The 17,369-nt window shown below is 46.5% G+C and overlaps 1 protein-coding gene across 2 annotated transcripts; it reads left to right on the plus strand.

Moving 5' to 3' along the window:
• The first annotated feature begins 265 nt into the window (after positions 1-265).
• Positions 266-15,947, plus strand: LOC115171981 (enoyl-CoA delta isomerase 1, mitochondrial-like). 2 transcript variants are annotated; one of them, XM_029729222.1, is made up of 7 exons: positions 266-414; positions 7,165-7,290; positions 8,855-8,982; positions 9,645-9,791; positions 10,471-10,592; positions 10,763-10,941; positions 14,037-14,099. In XM_029729222.1, the coding sequence occupies exons 1-7, from the start codon at positions 372-374 to the stop codon at positions 14,084-14,086; spliced, it is 795 nt and encodes a 264-aa protein (XP_029585082.1). In that variant the 5' UTR covers positions 266-371; the 3' UTR covers positions 14,087-14,099. The 2 variants fall into 2 exon arrangements, with proteins under 2 accessions (XP_029585082.1, XP_029585080.1); XM_029729220.1 differs by lacking the exon at positions 14,037-14,099 and adding an exon at positions 15,713-15,947 and having other exon boundaries at positions 268-414.
• Positions 15,948-17,369: the final 1,422 nt, after the last annotated feature.

A 17,369-nucleotide genomic window follows, 5' to 3' on the forward strand; every position in this document is an offset into this window, starting at 1 on the left:
TCGAAGTAACCTGTAACCAATCCCTGTCAAGCAACCCCCACTTTGTCAGTGGGTGAGTTCGTTTTGCATTGCCCGATGCCCCGGTTTGGTAAAGATTTTTAAAGAACAATGGGAATGGTTTAAAAATGGAAACTCCGCACCCTGGGCACCGGGCCTTGTTAAACGAGCTTCCCCAGTGTGGTTGATAGTCCGGCAGTCTGATAGGAGGAATCACGTTTTCAACACCCACAATGCACCTACAGTCACCGCGTTCAGATCCAATCAGATGCCAGTAGTGATATGTTGGCGGCGCCGCTGTAGTTTCCTCCTCCAAGGCAGAGCAGCCCCGCCGCAGTGTGTGATCCCTGCTTGTGTCAACTTGACGAGTCGAGATGGCTAATGTGTTGAGAAATTCCGCTAAATTCGGGTTTTCAGGTATGTGAACTTACCTGACATTGAGTAAGAACAGCAGGAAGAGTTTAATAGCTATTTCTCATGAGTTTTGACGGCCCATTTTGAGAAGAAACAAGAATATCAGTGGTTATATTGCATGGCTAAGTAGTTACCTAGCTAGCTAGCTAGCCTCCCCTTCGCTGGTCAAAACTTTCAGAAACTAGAGCAAAGTTCACAGAACGCTTGTGTCTGTCCTTATGTCGCGTAATGTCACATTATGTCAGTTTGCGTGGGCTATCTAGGAACTATCAAGTAGTTAACTATATCAACTAGTTAATATATCGTAGCGAGTTGTTGTCATATAAGAGCATATCTAACATGATTACAGAATCACACACATACCCCCCCATAAATGCTAACCTCCCCTGTTATTGTAATGGTGAGAGGTTAGCTTGTCTTGTTGGTATGATATAAAATGCTAACCTCCCCTGTTATTGTAATGGTGAGAGGTTAGCATGTCTTGTTGGTATGATATAAAATGCTAACCTACCCTGTTATTGTAATGGTGAGAGGTTAGCATGTCTTGGGGGTATGATATAAAATGCTAACCTCCCCTGTTATTGTAATGGTGAGAGGTTAGCATGTCTTGTTGGTATGATATAAAATGCTAACCTCCCCTGTTATTGTAATGGTGAGAGGTTAGCTTGTCTTGTTGGTATGATATAAAATGCTAACCTACCCTGTTATTGTAATGGTGAGAGGTTAGCATGTCTTGTTGGTATGATATAAAATGCTAACCTCCCCTGTTATTGTAATGGTGAGAGGTTAGCATGTCTTGTTGGTATGATATAAAATGCTAACCTACCCTGTTATTGTAATGGTGAGAGGTTAGCATGTTTTGGGGGGTTATGATATAAAATGCTAACCTCCCCTGTTATTGTAATGGTGAGAGGTTAGCTTGTCTTGTTGGTATGATATAAAATGCTAACCTCCCCTGTTATTGTAATGGTGAGAGGTTAGCATGTCTTGTTGGTATGATATAAAATGCTAACCTACCCTGTTATTGTAATGGTGAGAGGTTAGCATGTCTTGGGGGTATGATATAAAATGCTAACCTCCCCTGTTATTGTAATGGTGAGAGGTTAGCATGTCTTGTTGGTATGATATAAAATGCTAACCTCCCCTGTTATTGTAATGGTGAGAGGTTAGCTTGTCTTGTTGGTATGATATAAAATGCTAACCTACCCTGTTATTGTAATGGTGAGAGGTTAGCATGTCTTGTTGGTATGATATAAAATGCTAACCTCCCCTGTTATTGTAATGGTGAGAGGTTAGCATGTCTTGTTGGTATGATATAAAATGCTAACCTACCCTGTTATTGTAATGGTGAGAGGTTAGCATGTTTTGGGGGGTTATGATATAAAATGCTAACCTACCCTGTTATTGTAATGGTGAGAGGTTAGCATGTCTTGGGGGTATGATATAAAATGCTAACCTCCCCTGTTATTGTAATGGTGAGAGGTTAGCATGTCTTGGGGGTATGATATTAAATGCTAACCTATCCTGTTATTGTAATGGTGAGAGGTTAGCATGTCTTGGGGTTGTGCTATTTGTGTCTAACTTTCTCACTCGTAATTTATTCATGATTCATTCATCATTATCATGGTAACATCCACATTAATGTAGAAGTGTTCAGAAACAATCTATTTTTATTTACAATAAAAGTGACTCCAAAATGGCTCAATATATTATTTACCATTTCATTTCTATTGGTCACCAAATAATCTGAAACACAACTAAAACAAACAGCAAATGCATCCAACCAATTTGTAGTCACAAGCTTGATATAATCATTGCATGCTATGAATATGGGACCAAATACTAAACTTTAAACTACTTTAATATACATAAGTGAATTTGTCCCAATACTTTTGGTCCCCTAAAATGGGAGGACTATGTACAAAAAGTGCTGTAATATCTAAATTGTTCGTTCACCTGATATGGATGAAAATACCCTCAAATTAAAGCTGACAGTCTGCACTTTAACCTCGTAGTCATTGTATCATTTAAAATCCAATGTGCTGGAGTACAGAGCCAGAACAACATGTCACTGTCCCAATTCTTTTGGAGCTCACTGTACATAGTGAATAGGGTTCCATTTCAGACACAGCCATGGTCTTATAATACAGGGTCACATCGTTTCAGTGACAATGTCAACTATCAGGGGGGAATCGTTATCTGTTAGCTGTTGCAAAAGCAGCAGCTACTCTTCCTGAGGTCCACACAGAACATGAAACATAATACAGAATGACATAATACAGGACATCATTAGACAAGAACAGCTCAAGGACAGAACTAAATAATAATTTTTAAAAAAGGCACACGTAGCCTACATAGCAATACATACACACAAACTATCTCGGTCCAATAGGGGAGAGGCGTTGTGCCATGAGGTGTTGCTTTATGTTTTTTGAAACCAGGTTTGCTGTTAATTTGAGCAATATGAGATGGAAGGAAGTTCCATGCAATAAGGGATCTATATAATACTGTATGTTTTCTTGAATTTGTTCAGGATTTAGGAACAATGAAAAGACCCCTGGTGGCATGTCTGGTGTGATAAGTGTGTGTGTCAGAGCTGTGTGTAAGTTGACTATGCAAACAATTTGGGATTTTCAACACATTAATATTTCTTATAAAAAGAAGTGACACAGTCAGTCTCTCCTCAACTCTTAGCCGAGAGACTGGCAGCATAGTATTAATATCAGCCCTCAGATTACAATTAAGACGGTCTGCTGATTTGCAGAAGGTGGCTGTTTTCTGTCTCCTGACTTGTGCTGAGCGAGTGCTTTTTCGATGATATATATATAAATGTACTATTGAACCTGAAAATAGTGATTCTTTATTTTAATTATATATAATTTAAAATAAAGAATCACTATTTTCAGGTTCAATAGTACATTTAAAAAAATAAAAAGAATTATAACATGATATGCATTATGTGGGTTGAATGCTGTAACACAGAATATATTTTCTAGAAAAGTCCCAGCAAGCTTCCAGAAAATTGGAACGGAAATGGCGCCACACTAAACTGGAAGTCTTCCGACTAGCTTGGAAAGACAGTACCGTGCAGTATCGAAGAGCCCTCACTGCTGCACGATCATCCTATTTTTCCAACTTAATTGAGGAAAATAAGAACAATCCGAAATTTCTTTTTGACACTGTCGCAAAGCTAACTAAAAAGCAGCATTCGCAAATGGAGGATGGCTTTCACTTCAGCAGTAATAAATTTATGAACTTTTTTGAGGAAAAGATCATGATCATTAGAAAGCAAATTACGGACTCCTCTTTAAATCTGGGTATTCCTCCAGGGCTTCATTGTCCAGAGTCTGCACAACTCTGCCAGGACCTTGGCTCAAGGGAGATACTAAAGTGTTTTAGTACTATATCTCTTGACACAATGATGAAAATAATCATGGCCTCCAAACCCTCAAGCTGCATACTGGACCCTATTCCAACTAAACTACTGAAAGAGCTGCTTCCTGTGCTTGGCCCTCCTATGTTGAACATAATAAACGGCTCTCTATCCACCGGATGTGTACCAAGCTCACTAAAAGTGGCAGTAATAAAGCCTCTCTTGAAAAAGCCGAATCTTGACCCAGAAATTATAAAAAACTATCGGCCTATATCGAATCTTCCATTCCTCTCAAAAATTTTAGAAAAAGTTGTTGCGCAGCAACTCACTGCCTTCCTGAAGACAAACAATGTATACGAAACGCTTCAGTCTGGTTTTAGACCCCATCATAGCACTGAGACTGCACTTGTGAAGGTGGTAAATGACCTTTTAATGACGTCAGACCGAGGCTCTGCATCTGTCCTCATGCTCCTAGATCTTAGTGCCGCTTTTGATACCATCGATCACCACATTCTTTTGGAGAGATTGGAAACCCAAATTGGTCTACATGGACAAGTTCTGGCCTGGTTTAGATCTTATCTGTCGGAAAGATATCAGTTTGTCTCTGTGAATGGTTCGTCCTCTGACAAATCAATTGTAAATTTCGGTGTTCCTCAAGGTTCCGTTCTAGGACCACTATTGTTTTCACTATATATTTTACCTCTTGGGGATGTCATTCGAAAACATAATGTTAAATTTCACTGCTATGCGGACGACACACAGCTGTACATTTCAATGAAACATGGTGAAGCCCCAAAATTGCTCTCGCTAGAAGCCTGTGTTTCAGACATAAGGAAGTGGATGGCTGCAAATTTTCTACTTTTAAACTCGGACAAAACAGAGATGCTTGTCCTAGGTCCCAAGAAACAAAGAGATCTTCTGTTGAATCTGACAATTAATCTGGATGGTTGTACAGTCGTCTCAAATAAAACTGTGAAGGACCTCGGCGTTACTCTGGACCCTGATCTCTCTTTTGAAGAACATATCAAGACTGCTTCAAGGACAGCTTTTTTCCATCTACGTAACATTGCAAAAATCAGAAACTTTCTGTCCAAAAATGACGCAGAAAAATTAATCCATGCTTTTGTTACTTCTAGGCTCGACTACTGCAATGCTCTACTTTCCGGCTACCCGGATAAAGCACTAAACAAACTTCAGTTAGTGCTAAATACGGCTGCTAGAATCCTGACTAGAACCAAAAAATTTGATCATATTACTCCAGTGCTAGCTTCCCTACACTGGCTTCCTGTTAAGGCAAGGGCTGATTTCAAGGTTTTACTGCTAACCTACAAAGCATTACATGGGCTTGCTCCTACCTATCTTTCCGATTTGGTCCTGCCGTACATACCTACACGTACGCTACGGTCACAAGACGCAGGCCTCCTAATTGTCCCTAGAATTTCTAAGCAAACGGCTGGAGGTAGGGCTTTCTCCTATAGAGCTCCATTTTTATGGAATGGTCTGCCTACCCATGTGAGAGACGCAGACTCAGTCTCAACCTTTAAGTCTTTACTGAAGACTTATCTCTTCAGTAGGTCCTATGATTAAGTATAGTCTGGCCCAGGAGTGTGAAGGTGAACGGAAAGGCTGGAGCAACGAACCGCCCTTGCTGTCTCTGCCTTGTCGGTTCCCCTCTTCCCACTGGGATTCTCTGCCTCTAACCCTTTTACAGGGGCTGAGTCACTGACTTACTGGTGTTCTTCCATCCCGTCCATGGGAGGGGTGCGTCACTTGAGTAGGTTGAGCCACTGACGTGGTCTTCCTGTCTGGGTTGGCGCCCCCCCCTTGGGTTGTGCCGTGGCGGACATCTTTGTGGGCTATACTCGGCCTTGTCTTCGGACGGTAAGTTGGTGGTTGTAGATATCCCTCTAGTGGTGTGGGGGCTGTGCTTTGGCAAAGTGGGTGGGGTTATATCCTGCCTGTTTGGCCCTGTCCGGGGGTATCATCGGATGGGGCCACAGTGTCTTCTGATCCCTCCTGTCTCAGCCTCCAGTATTTATGCTGCAGTAGTTTATGTGTCGGGGGGCTAGGGTCAGTCTGTTTCATCTGGAGTATTCTCTTGTCTTATCCGGTGTCCTGTGTGAATGTAAATATGCTCTCTCTAATTCTCTCTTTGTTTCTTTCTTTCTCTCGGAGGACCTGAGCCCTAGGACTACCTGGCATGATGACTCCTTGCTGTCCCCAGTCCACCTGGCCATGCTGCTGCTCCAGTTTCAACTGTTCTGCCTGCGGCTACGGAACCCTGACCTGTTCACCGGACGTGCTTGTTGCACCCTCGACAATTACTATGATTATTATTATTTGACCATGCTGGTCATTTACGAACATTTTAACATCTTGACCATGTTCTGTTATAATATCCACCCGGCACAGCCAGAAGAGGACTGGCCACCCCTCATAGCCTGGTTCCTCTCTAGGTTTCTTCCTAGGTTTTTGGCCTTTCTCAGGAGTTTTTCCTAGGGAGTTTTTCCCAGCCACCGTGCTTCTTTCACATGCATTGCTTGCTGTTTGGGGTTTTAGGCTGGGTTTCTGTACAGCACTTTGAGATTTCAGCTGATGTACGAAGGGCTATATAAATAAATTTGATTTGATTTGATGATGCTAGTGACTGTTCATTACTGCTGATCGCTTATTAACCATCACTTATTCACTTTACTTTAATAGAATATTTCAGTTGTTGTGTTTATTACATTAGTTTAATTGGATGACTTTATTATCTCATTCCAAGTCATCATCTCATCTCTATAGAGCTGCTGTCTGACAAAATCACTATTTTAGTATTTCTTCATAGTAAATAAGGCTTTATGACTGCTGAATACCATTATGTCGCCAAGCAACTTCTCTCTGTTTCCCCTCTTGATCATGCATTCTTCTCTCTTATGTAGCAGGCATAAAAGAAACAGACAGGACAAGTAGGTGCGCAATGGATTATGGTCATTGTAGTTAATTATCACTTTTTTTCTTGGCATGTTGGAAACTACAAGTCCCTACTACATGGCACAGTTTGGGCATGATCGGATTTATCTGTAGAGCAACTGCAGTGCTATGACAGAATGAAAATGGAATTCTAATAATTGAACAGACGTCGGTCAATTGTTTTTTTTAAAAGCTGAAAAATAACCGAAAATTCGGTTAATCGCTGTCTATACACAGTAAACATGATGGTGTGTGTTATTTTGGTTATTGTTTTATACCATGGCGTTTTTCAATACTCCTTTCTGATTGGCTTAAAGGGCATTCTAGAGTGGGCATTATTTCCCTATACCACACGGTATATTGTTATATTATTATTAAGTTATGTTATATTGTTATTGTATTATTATATTGTTGTTCTTTGGCAGGCGTGTTGTCCCAGTTGTCCATCCACAGTAGACATGGGAGAGTGTGTGTGTCGCCGTGCTTCTCTCTGCAGCAGAGGAACAACTCTACCTCACCTAAGATCAAGGTGGATCTGGACAGCAGTACAGGTAAACCCCTGCACAGCTTCTTTACCTGTCCCAAATGGCACCCTGACCCCTACATCAGGGTAGACAGCCCTGGTCCTGGAGGTCTCAGGTACTGTTTACATCAGGGTAGACAGCCCTGGTCCTGGAGGTCTCAGGTACTGTTTACATCAGGGTAGACAGCCCTGGTCCTGGAGGCTACAGGTACTGTTTACATCAGGGTAGACAGTCCTGGTCCTGGAGGCAATAGGTACTGTTTACATCAGGGTAGACAGCCCTGGTCCTGGAGACCACAGGTACTGTTTACATCAGGGTAGACAGCCCTGGTCCTGGAGGTCTCAGGTACTGTTTACATCAGGGTAGACAGCCCTGGTCCTGGAGGCTACAGGTACTGTTTACATCAGGGTAGACAGTCCTGGTCCTGGAGGCAATAGGTACTGTTTACATCAGGGTAGACAGCCCTGGTCCTGGAGGTCTCAGGTACTGTTTACATCAGGGTAGACAGCCCTGGTCCTGGAGGTCTCAGGTACTGTTTACATCAGGGTAGACAGCCCTGGTCCTGGAGGCTACAGGTACTGTTTACATCAGGGTAGACAGTCCTGGTCCTGGAGGCAATAGGTACTGTTTACATCAGGGTAGACAGCCCTGGTCCTGGAGGCAATAGGTACTGTTTACATCAGGGTAGACAGCCCTGGTCCTGGAGACCACAGGTACTGTTTACATCAGGGTAGACAGCCCTGGTCCTGGAGGTCTCAGGTACTGTTTACATCAGGGTAGACAGCCCTGGTCCTGGAGGTAATAGGTACTGTTTACATCAGGGTAGACAGCCCTGGTCCTGGAGACCACAGGTACTGTTTACATCAGGGTAGACAGCCCTGGTCCTGGAGGTCTCAGGTACTGTTTACATCAGGGTAGACAGCCCTGGTCCTGGAGGTCTCAGGTACTGTTTACATCAGGGTAGACAGCCCTGGTCCTGGAGGCTACAGGTACTGTTTACATCAGGGTAGACAGTCCTGGTCCTGGAGGCCACAGGTACTTCATGGTTTTGATTTAACCGACCTGGAAGACCAGAGGTGTGGAATTTAGGAAAGCACTGAACTGATATATTGTTGTAACTACACCCACAAAATCTAAATGTCTTAGATTTTCCCCAGACCTCATAAATGGTCTCCTGATGTGGTTTAAGCATTGTTGTGGACTTCCAATTGTGTTGTTTTTCTTCTGTCAAACAAATGTCATTTTGAGAGTAAAAACCTGAACAAAATTGGGAAAACAGTAACCTGGAAAAACAAAATGGAATCAGGCAAAAAATAAAATCGCATTTAAAAAAAATAGTGTACTATTTTAACCAGAGCCCTATTTATTTATTTATTTATTTATTTATTTATTTATTTATTATTTTTTCAACCTTTATTTGACTAAGTCAGTTTTAAGAACAAATTCTTATTTACAATGACGGCCTACCGGGCCAGACCTGGACGACGAGTTAGGGTTTGCGCCACAGGGATTAGGCTGCCATTTGTTGTCTCCTCCCCCTCTCATCCCTCTATCTCTCCCTCCCCTGCATCTCCCCCTCCTCCCTCTCTAGGTGTAGCAGTGTTGAGGATGCAGAGTCCCCCTGTCAACAGTCTGAGTCTGGACTTCCTCACTGAGTTCTGTATCAATCTGGAGAAACTAGAGATGGATAGGAGTTGTAGAGGTCTGATCATCACCTCGGTCAGTACACACACACACACACGTCCTGTCACAAAACCACGATGCATACTATAACTCTCCCTGTGTGTGTGTGTTTCTATATCTGTGTGTGCCTGGTGTCCCAGACCCTCTCCAAGGTGTTCTCTGCAGGGCTAGACATCATAACTCTCCCTGTGTGTGTGTTTGGTGTCCCAGACCCTCTCCAAGGTGTTCTCTGCAGGGCTAGACCTCGTAACTCTCCTGTGTGTGTGTTTGGTGTCCCAGACCCTCTCCAAGATGTTCTCTGCAGGGCTAGACATCATAACTCGCCCTGTGTTTGTGTTTGGTGTCCCAGACCCTCTCCAAGGTGTTCTCTGCAGGGCTAGACATCATAACTCTCCCTGTGTGTGTGTTTGGTGTCCCAGACCCTCTCCAAGGTGTTCTCTGCAGGGCTAGACCTCGTAACTCTCCTGTGTGTGTGTTTGGTGTCCCAGACCCTCTCCAAGATGTTCTCTGCAGGGCTAGACATCATAACTCGCCCTGTGTTTGTGTTTGGTGTCCCAGACCCTCTCCAAGATGTTCTCTGCAGGGCTAGACATCATAACTCTCCCTGTGTGTGTGTTTGGTGTCCCAGACCCTCTCCAAGGTGTTCTCTGCAGGGCTAGACATCATAACTCTCCCTCTGTGTGTGTTTGGTGTCCCAGACCCTCTCCAAGGTGTTCTCTGCAGGGCTAGACATCATGGAAATGTATGGGAAAAGTCCGGAGCGCTGTGGAGAGTTTTGGAAGGCTGTTCAGGAGATGTGGCTCAAACTCTACGGATCCAACATGGCAACCATAGCTGCCATCAACGTGAGTCAGCACACCCAGTCGTGTCGTCTGTCTCTGTCTGTCTGTCGGTCAGTCCCATGTGTTTATCTATATATAGGGTTCTAGTCTATTGGATGTGACTATAGGATCATGGCTGATAGCCACCTCTGTCTCTCTGTCTATAGGGTTCTAGTCTATTGGATGTGACTATAGGATCATGGCTGATAACCACCTCTGTCTCTCTGTCTATAGGGTTCTAGTCTATTGGATGTGACTATAGGATCATGGCTGATAGCCACCTCTGTCTCTCTGTCTATAGGGTTCTAGTCTATTGGATGTGACTATAGGATCATGGCTGATAACCACCTCTGTCTCTCTGTCTATAGGGTTCTAGTCTATTGGATGTGACTATAGGATCATGGCTGATAGCCACCTCTGTCTCTCTGTCTATAGGGTTCTAGTCTATTGGATGTGACTATAGGATCATGGCTGATAACCACCTCTGTCTCTCTGTCTATAGGGTTCTAGTCTATTGGATGTGACTATAGGATCATGGCTGATAGCCACCTCTGTCTCTCTGTCTATAGGGTTCTAGTCTATTGGATGTGACTATAGGATCATGGCTGATAACCACCTCTGTCTCTCTGTCTATAGGGTTCTAGTCTATTGGATGTGACTATAGGATCATGGCTGATTACCACCTCTGTCTCTCTGTCTATAGGGTTCTAGTCCAGCAGGTGGTTGCCTCATGTCTATTGGATGTGACTATAGGATCATGGCTGATAACCCTCGCTACAGCATCGGACTCAACGAGACTCAGCTCGGCATCGTAGCTCCCTTCTGGTGAGACACACACACACTAATACACACGGAGTGTTGATGTGTTGAATCTGCTCAGGGTTGTGGTTGTGATGGTTCATGGTCACTGTAGTGAATGTGTGTGAGGTGCTGAATGTGGTTGTGTTCATGTTGTGTTCATGTTGTGGTCATGTTGTGGTCATGTTGCGGTCCAGGTTTAAGGACACGCTGGTGAACACGGTTGGTAACCGGGCAGCAGAGCTGTCGTTGGAGCTGGGTCTGTTGTACAGCGCTCCTGATGCCCTGAAGATCGGCCTGGTGGACCAGTTAGTACCTGAGGACCAGGTCCTCTCCACTGCACAGGACACCATGTCCAAGTGGCTGGCTGTACCAGGTCAGAACACTCTCCCTCTCACTGGCTGTACCGGGTCAGAACACTCTCTCTCACACTGGCTGTACCGGGTCAGAACACTCTCTCTCACACTGGCTGTACCGGGTCAGAACACTCTCTCTCACACTGGCTGTACCGGGTCAGAACACTCTCTCTCTCTCTCACTGGCTGTACCGGGTCAGAACACTCTCTCTCACACTGGATGTACCGGGTCAGAACACTCTCTCTCACACTGGCTGTACCGGGTCAGAACACTCTCTCTCTCTCTCTCTCTCTCACTGGCTGTACCGGGTCAGAACACTCTCTCTCTCTCACTGGCTGTACCGGGTCAGAACACACTCTCTCACACTGGCTGTACCGGGTCAGAACACACTCTCTCACACTGGCTGTACCGGGTCAGAACACTCTCTCTCACACTGGCTGTACCGGGTCAGAACACTCTCTCTCACACACTGGCTGTACCGGGTCAGAACACTCTCTCTCTCACACTGCCTGTACCGGGTCAGAACACTCTCTCTCTCTCACACTGGCTGTACTGGGTCAGAACACTCTCTCTCACACTGGCTGTACCGGGTCAGAACACTCTCTCTCTCTCACACTGGCTGTACCGGGTCAGAACACTCTCTCTCTCTCACACTGGCTGTACCGGGTCAGAACACTCTCTCTCACACTGGCTGTACCGGGTCAGAATACTCTCTCTCACACTGGCTGTACCGGGTCAGAATACTCTCTCTCACACTGGCTGTACCGGGTCAGAACACTCTCTCTCACACTGGCTGTACCGGGTCAGAACACTCTCTCTCACACTGGCTGTACCGGGTCAGAACACTCTCTCACACTGGCTGTACCGGGTCAGAACACTCTCTCTCACACTGGCTGTACCGGGTCAGAACACTCTCTCTCACACTGGCTGTACCGGGTCAGAACACTCTCTCTCTCTCTCTCTCTCTCTCTCTCACTGGCTGTACCGGGTCAGAACACTCTCTCTCTCTCTCTCACTGGCTGTACCGGGTCAGAACACTCTCTCTCACACTGGCTGTACCGGGTCAGAACACTCTCTCTCACACTGGCTGTACCGGGTCAGAACACTCTCTCTCTCTCACACTGGCTGTACCGGGTCAGAATACTCTCTCTCTCTCACACTGCCTGTACCGGGTCAGAATACTCTCTCTCTCTCACACTGGCTGTACCGGGTCAGAACACTCTCTCTCTCACACTGGCTGTACCGGGTCAGAACACTCTCTCCCACACTGGCTGTACCGGGTCAGAACACTCTCTCACTATATACTTTATAGTTTATCATCCTAGACATCTCTCTCCTGCCCCCAGACCAGGCCAGACAGACCATCTCCATCTCTCTGACTGGATCCACAAACCTATACATTATCCTATATATACACTAACCAGTATGTTATCCTGTATATACGCTGACATGTATACATTATCCTATATATACACTAACCAGTATGTTATCCTGTATATACGCTGACATGTATACATTATCCTATATATACACTAACCAATATGTTATCCTGTATATACGCTGACATGTATACATTATCCTATATACAGTACCAGTCAAAAGTTTGGACACGCCTCCTCATTCCAGAGTTTTTATTTTTACTATGTTCTACATTGTAGAATAATAGTGAAGACATCAAAACTATGAAATAACACATATGGAATCATGTAGTAACAAAAAAAGTGTTAAAGCTGTCAAGATATATTTTAGATTATTTCGAAGTAAGAAAAATAAGAAACCTGCACACTGCTCTGGCTGGCGTCACTGCTGGCGTCACTGCTGGCGTCGCTGCTCTGGCTGGCGTCACTGCTGGCGTCGCTGCTCTGGCTGGCGTCGCTGCTCTGGCTGGCGTCACTGCTGGCGTCACTGCTCTGGCTGGCGTCGCTGCTCTGGCTGGCGTCGCTGCTCTGGCTGGCGTCGCTGCTCTGGCTGGCGTCGCTGCTGGCGTCACTGCTCTGGCTGGCGTCACTGCTGGCGTCACTGCTCTGGCTGGCGTCACTGCTCTGGCTGGCGTCACTGCTGGCGTCGCTGCTCTGGCTGGCGTCGCTGCTCTGGCTGGCGTCGCTGCTAGCTCTGGCTGGCGTCGCTGCTAGCTCTGGCTGGCGTCGCTGCTAGCTCTGGCTGGCGTCGCTGCTAGCTCTGGCTGGCGTCGCTGCTAGCTCTGGCTGGCGTCGCTGCTAGCTCTGGCTGGCGTCGCTGCTAGCTCTGGCTGGCGTCGCTGCTAGCTCTGGCTGGCGTCGCTGCTAGCTCTGGCTGGCGTCGCTGCTAGCTCTGGCTGGCGTCGCTGCTAGCTCTGGCTGGCGTCGCTGCTAGCTCTGGCTGGCGTCGCTGCTCTGGCTGGCGTCGCTGCTCTGGCTGGCGTCGCTGCTCTGGCTGGCGTCGCTGCTCTGGCTGGCGTCGCTGCTCTGGCTGGCGTCGCTGCTAGCTCTGGCTGGCGTCACTGCTGGCGTCACTGCTCTGGCTGGCGTCACTGCTGGCGTCGCTGCTAGCTCTGGCTGGCGTCACTGCTCTGGCTGGCGTCGCTGCTAGCTCTGGCTGGCGTCGCTGCTAGCTCTGGCTGGCGTCGCTGCTAGCTCTGGCTGGCGTCGCTGCTAGCTCTGGCTGGCGTCGCTGCTCTGGCTGGCGTCACTGCTGGCGTCACTGCTGGCGTCGCTGCTCTGGCTGGCGTCGCTGCTCTGGCTGGCGTCGCTGCTCTGGCTGGCGTCGCTGCTCTGGCTGGCGTCACTGCTGGTGTCGCTGCTAGCTCTGGCTGGCGTCACTGCTGGCGTCGCTGCTCTGGCTGGCGTCGCTGCTCTGGCTGGCGTCGCTGCTCTGGCTGGCGTCGCTGCTCTGGCTGGTGTCGCTGCTCTGGCTGGCGTCACTGCTGGCGTCACTGCTCTGGCTGGCGTCGCTGCTCTGGCTGGCGTCACTGCTATTTAATAAGCTATATGTATTGGCCTCACGGCCTTCGTCAGAGCTTTTGATTCTTCAAAGTAGCCGCTCTAGTAAAAATAATGAGAAACACTTGAATGAGTAGGTGTCCAAACTGTTGACTGGTACTGTATATAAACACTAAACTATACACCTCTCCTTCTAGACCATGCCAGACAGATAGATCAGTGTGTTAGTGAGGGAAAAAGTATTTGATCCCCTGCTGATTTTGTACGTTTGCCCACTGACAAAGAAATGATCAGTCTATAATTTTAATGGCAGGTTTATTTGAACAGTGAGAGACAGAATAACAACAACAAAATCCAGAAAAACGCATGTCAAAAATGTTATAAATTGATTTGCATTTTAATGAGGGAAATAAGTATTTGACCCCTCTTTAAAACATGACTTAGTACTTGGTGGCAAAACCCTTGTTGGCAATCAGAGGTCAGACATTTCTTGTAGTTGGCCACCAGGTTTGCACACATCTCAGGAGGGTTTTTGTCCCACTCCTCTTCGCAGATCTTCTCCAAGTCATTAAGGTTTCGAGGCTGACTTTTGGCAACTCAAACCTTCAGCTCCCTCCACAGATTTTCTATGGGATTAGGGTCTGGAGACTGGCTAGGCCACTCCAGGACCTTAATGTGCTTCTTCTTGAGCCACTCCTTTGTTGCCTTGGCCGTGTGTTTTTTGGGTCATTGTCATGCTGGAATACCCATCCACGACCCATTTTCAATGCCCTGGCTGAGGGAAGGAGGTTCTCACCCAAGATTTGATGGTACATGGCCCCGTCCATCGTCCCTTTGATGCGGTGAAGTTGTCCTGTCCCCTTAGCAGAAAAACACCCCCAAAGCATAATGTTTCTACCTCCATGTTTGACGGTGGGGATGGTGTTCTTGGGGTCATAGGCAGCATTCCTCCTCCTCCAAACACGGCGAGTTGAGTTGATGTCAAAGAGCTCCATTTTGGTCTCATCTGACCACAATACTTTCACCCAGTTGTCCTCTGAATCATTCAGATGTTCATTGGCAAACTTCAGACGGGCATGTATATGTATTCTTGAGCAGGGGGACCTTGCGAGCGCTGCAGGATTTCAGTCCTTCACGGCGTAGTGTGTTACCAATTGTTTTCTTGGTGACTATGGTCCCAGCTGCCTTGAGATCATTGACAAGATCCTCCCGTGTAGTTCTGGGCTGATTCCTCACCGTTCTCATGATCATTGCAACTCCACGAGGTGAGATCTTGCATGGAGCCCCAGGCCGAGGGATATTGACAGTTCTTTTGTGTTTCTTCCATTTGCGAATAATCGCACCAACTGTTGTCACCTTCTCACCAAGCTGCTTGGCGATGATCTTGTAGCCCATTCCAGCCTTGTGTAGGTCTACAATCTTGTCCCTGACATCCTTGGAGAGCTCTTTGGTCTTGGCCATGGTGGAGAGTTTGGAATCTGATTGATTGCTTCTGTGGACAGGTGTCTTTTATACAGGTAACAAGCTGCGGTTAGGAGCACTCCCTTTAAGAGTGTTCTCCTAATCTCAGCTCGTTACCTGTATAAAAGACACCTGGCAGCCAGAAATCTTTCTGATTGAGAGGGGGTCAAATACTTATTTCCCTCATTAAAATGCAAATCATTTTATAACATTTTTGACATGCGTTTTTCTGGATTTGTTGTTGTTATTCTGTCTCTCACTGTTCAAATAAACCTTCCATTAAAATTATAGACTGATAATTTCTTTGTCAGTGGGCAAAAGTACAAAATCAGCAGGGGATCAAGTACTTTTTTCCCTCACTGTATATCTGTGTGTGTATATATTATATATAACACCTCTCATCTCCCTCTAGACCATGCCAGACAGATCACCAAGTCCATGATGAGGAAACAGACCATTGACAAGCTGCTGTCCAACAGGGAAGCTGACATCACCAACTTTGTGAGCTTCATCACTAAAGACTCCATCCAGAGGTCCCTCCGCATGTACCTGGAGATGCTCAAGAGTAGAAAGGCCTAGTCTGGGGCTTCTAACGGCTCCCCGGTCCCCTTTAGGGCTTCTAACGGCTCCCCGGTCCCCTTTAGGGCTTCTAACGGCTCCCCGGTCCCCTTTAGGGCTTCTAACGGCTCCCCGGTCCCCTTTAGGGCTTCTAACGGCTCCCCGGTCCCCTTTAGGGCTTCTAACGGCTCCCCGGTCCCCTTTAGGGCTTCTAACGGCTCCCCGGTCCCCTTTAGGGCTTCTAACGGCTCCCCGGTCCCCTTTAGGGCTTCTAACGGCTCCCCGGTCCCCTTTAGGGCTTCTAACGGCTCCCCGGTCCCCTTTAGGGCTTCTAACGGCTCCCCGGTCCCCTTTAGGGCTTCTAACGGCTCCCCGGTCCCCTTTAGGGCCCTGGTCAAAAGTAGTGCACTGTATCGGGAATAGGGGGCTACGTCACAATTATCTCTCCTTTCTGCAGTGTGAACTTGTTCTCTTCCCTTCACGGATTTGAAAGGACATTTTTGTGGGGAACGAGTGCACCCTTCAGGAGTTAAGGAGAGATTATTGGAACGCAGCCATCCTTTAAGAGGATGTCTTCTGATGCCCAGGCAAACATGTGAAAGTAACCTGGGGGTGAGTCTCAATAGTCTGGCTCCCTCTGCTTGTCTCCTTTCACTTATTGAGAGACACCCACTGGTTACATCCCAAGTAGCACCCTAATTCCCTATATTGTGCACTACCCCTATAGGCCCTGGTCAAAAGTAGTGCACTATATAGGGAATAGGGTGCCAGTTGAGACGCTACCCTGTCATATTCATATACGTTTTGGCCCGTTTGGATCCTAATGAACACACCCCCGGCCTTATTTCCCCTGCCACAGTGTTTGACTGTTTAGACTGAAACACAGAGCGCTGTTACGATGTAGGTGATTGTACAGTATGTCATCTTGCCTTTATCTGTGAACATAATGTTTTGTTTTCGTATGATCTTTTCCTCTACTGTTGGTTTGCAAGTAAACATCTTTAAAATACCTTCCATGGAATGTGTGTTGAGTTTTATGTTCTATGATGTCACTAGTTTAGGGCAGGGTTTCACAAATCCTGTCCTGCCCACCCACACACACACACACACACACACAGGTGTTTTCTTTTTTGCGCTACACTGCTGATTGAAATAACCAACTCCTCACCAAGCTTTGATTATTTAAATCTGCTGTGTAATGCTAGGGCACAAAATTCAACATGCACCCGGGTGGGGCACCAGGACAGAGTTTGGGGAACCCTGGTTTAGAGGGACCGTTAAGTGTAAAGCGTCTCAGAGTAGGAATGTTCGACCAGGATCAGGTCCCTCTCCTCCCCCTCTATTCATAGTGTCTCAGAGTAGGAATGTTCGACCAGGATCAGGTCCCTCTCCTCCCCCTCTATTCATAGTGTCTCAGAGTAGGAATGTTGAACCAGGATCAGGTCCCCCTCCTCCCCCTCTATTCATAGTGTCTCAGAGTAGGAATGTTCAACCAGGATCAGGTCCCCTGA

Source organism: Salmo trutta, chromosome 32 (assembly GCF_901001165.1).
Source record: "Salmo trutta chromosome 32, fSalTru1.1, whole genome shotgun sequence".
Classification (NCBI taxonomy): Eukaryota; Metazoa; Chordata; class Actinopteri; order Salmoniformes; family Salmonidae; genus Salmo; species Salmo trutta.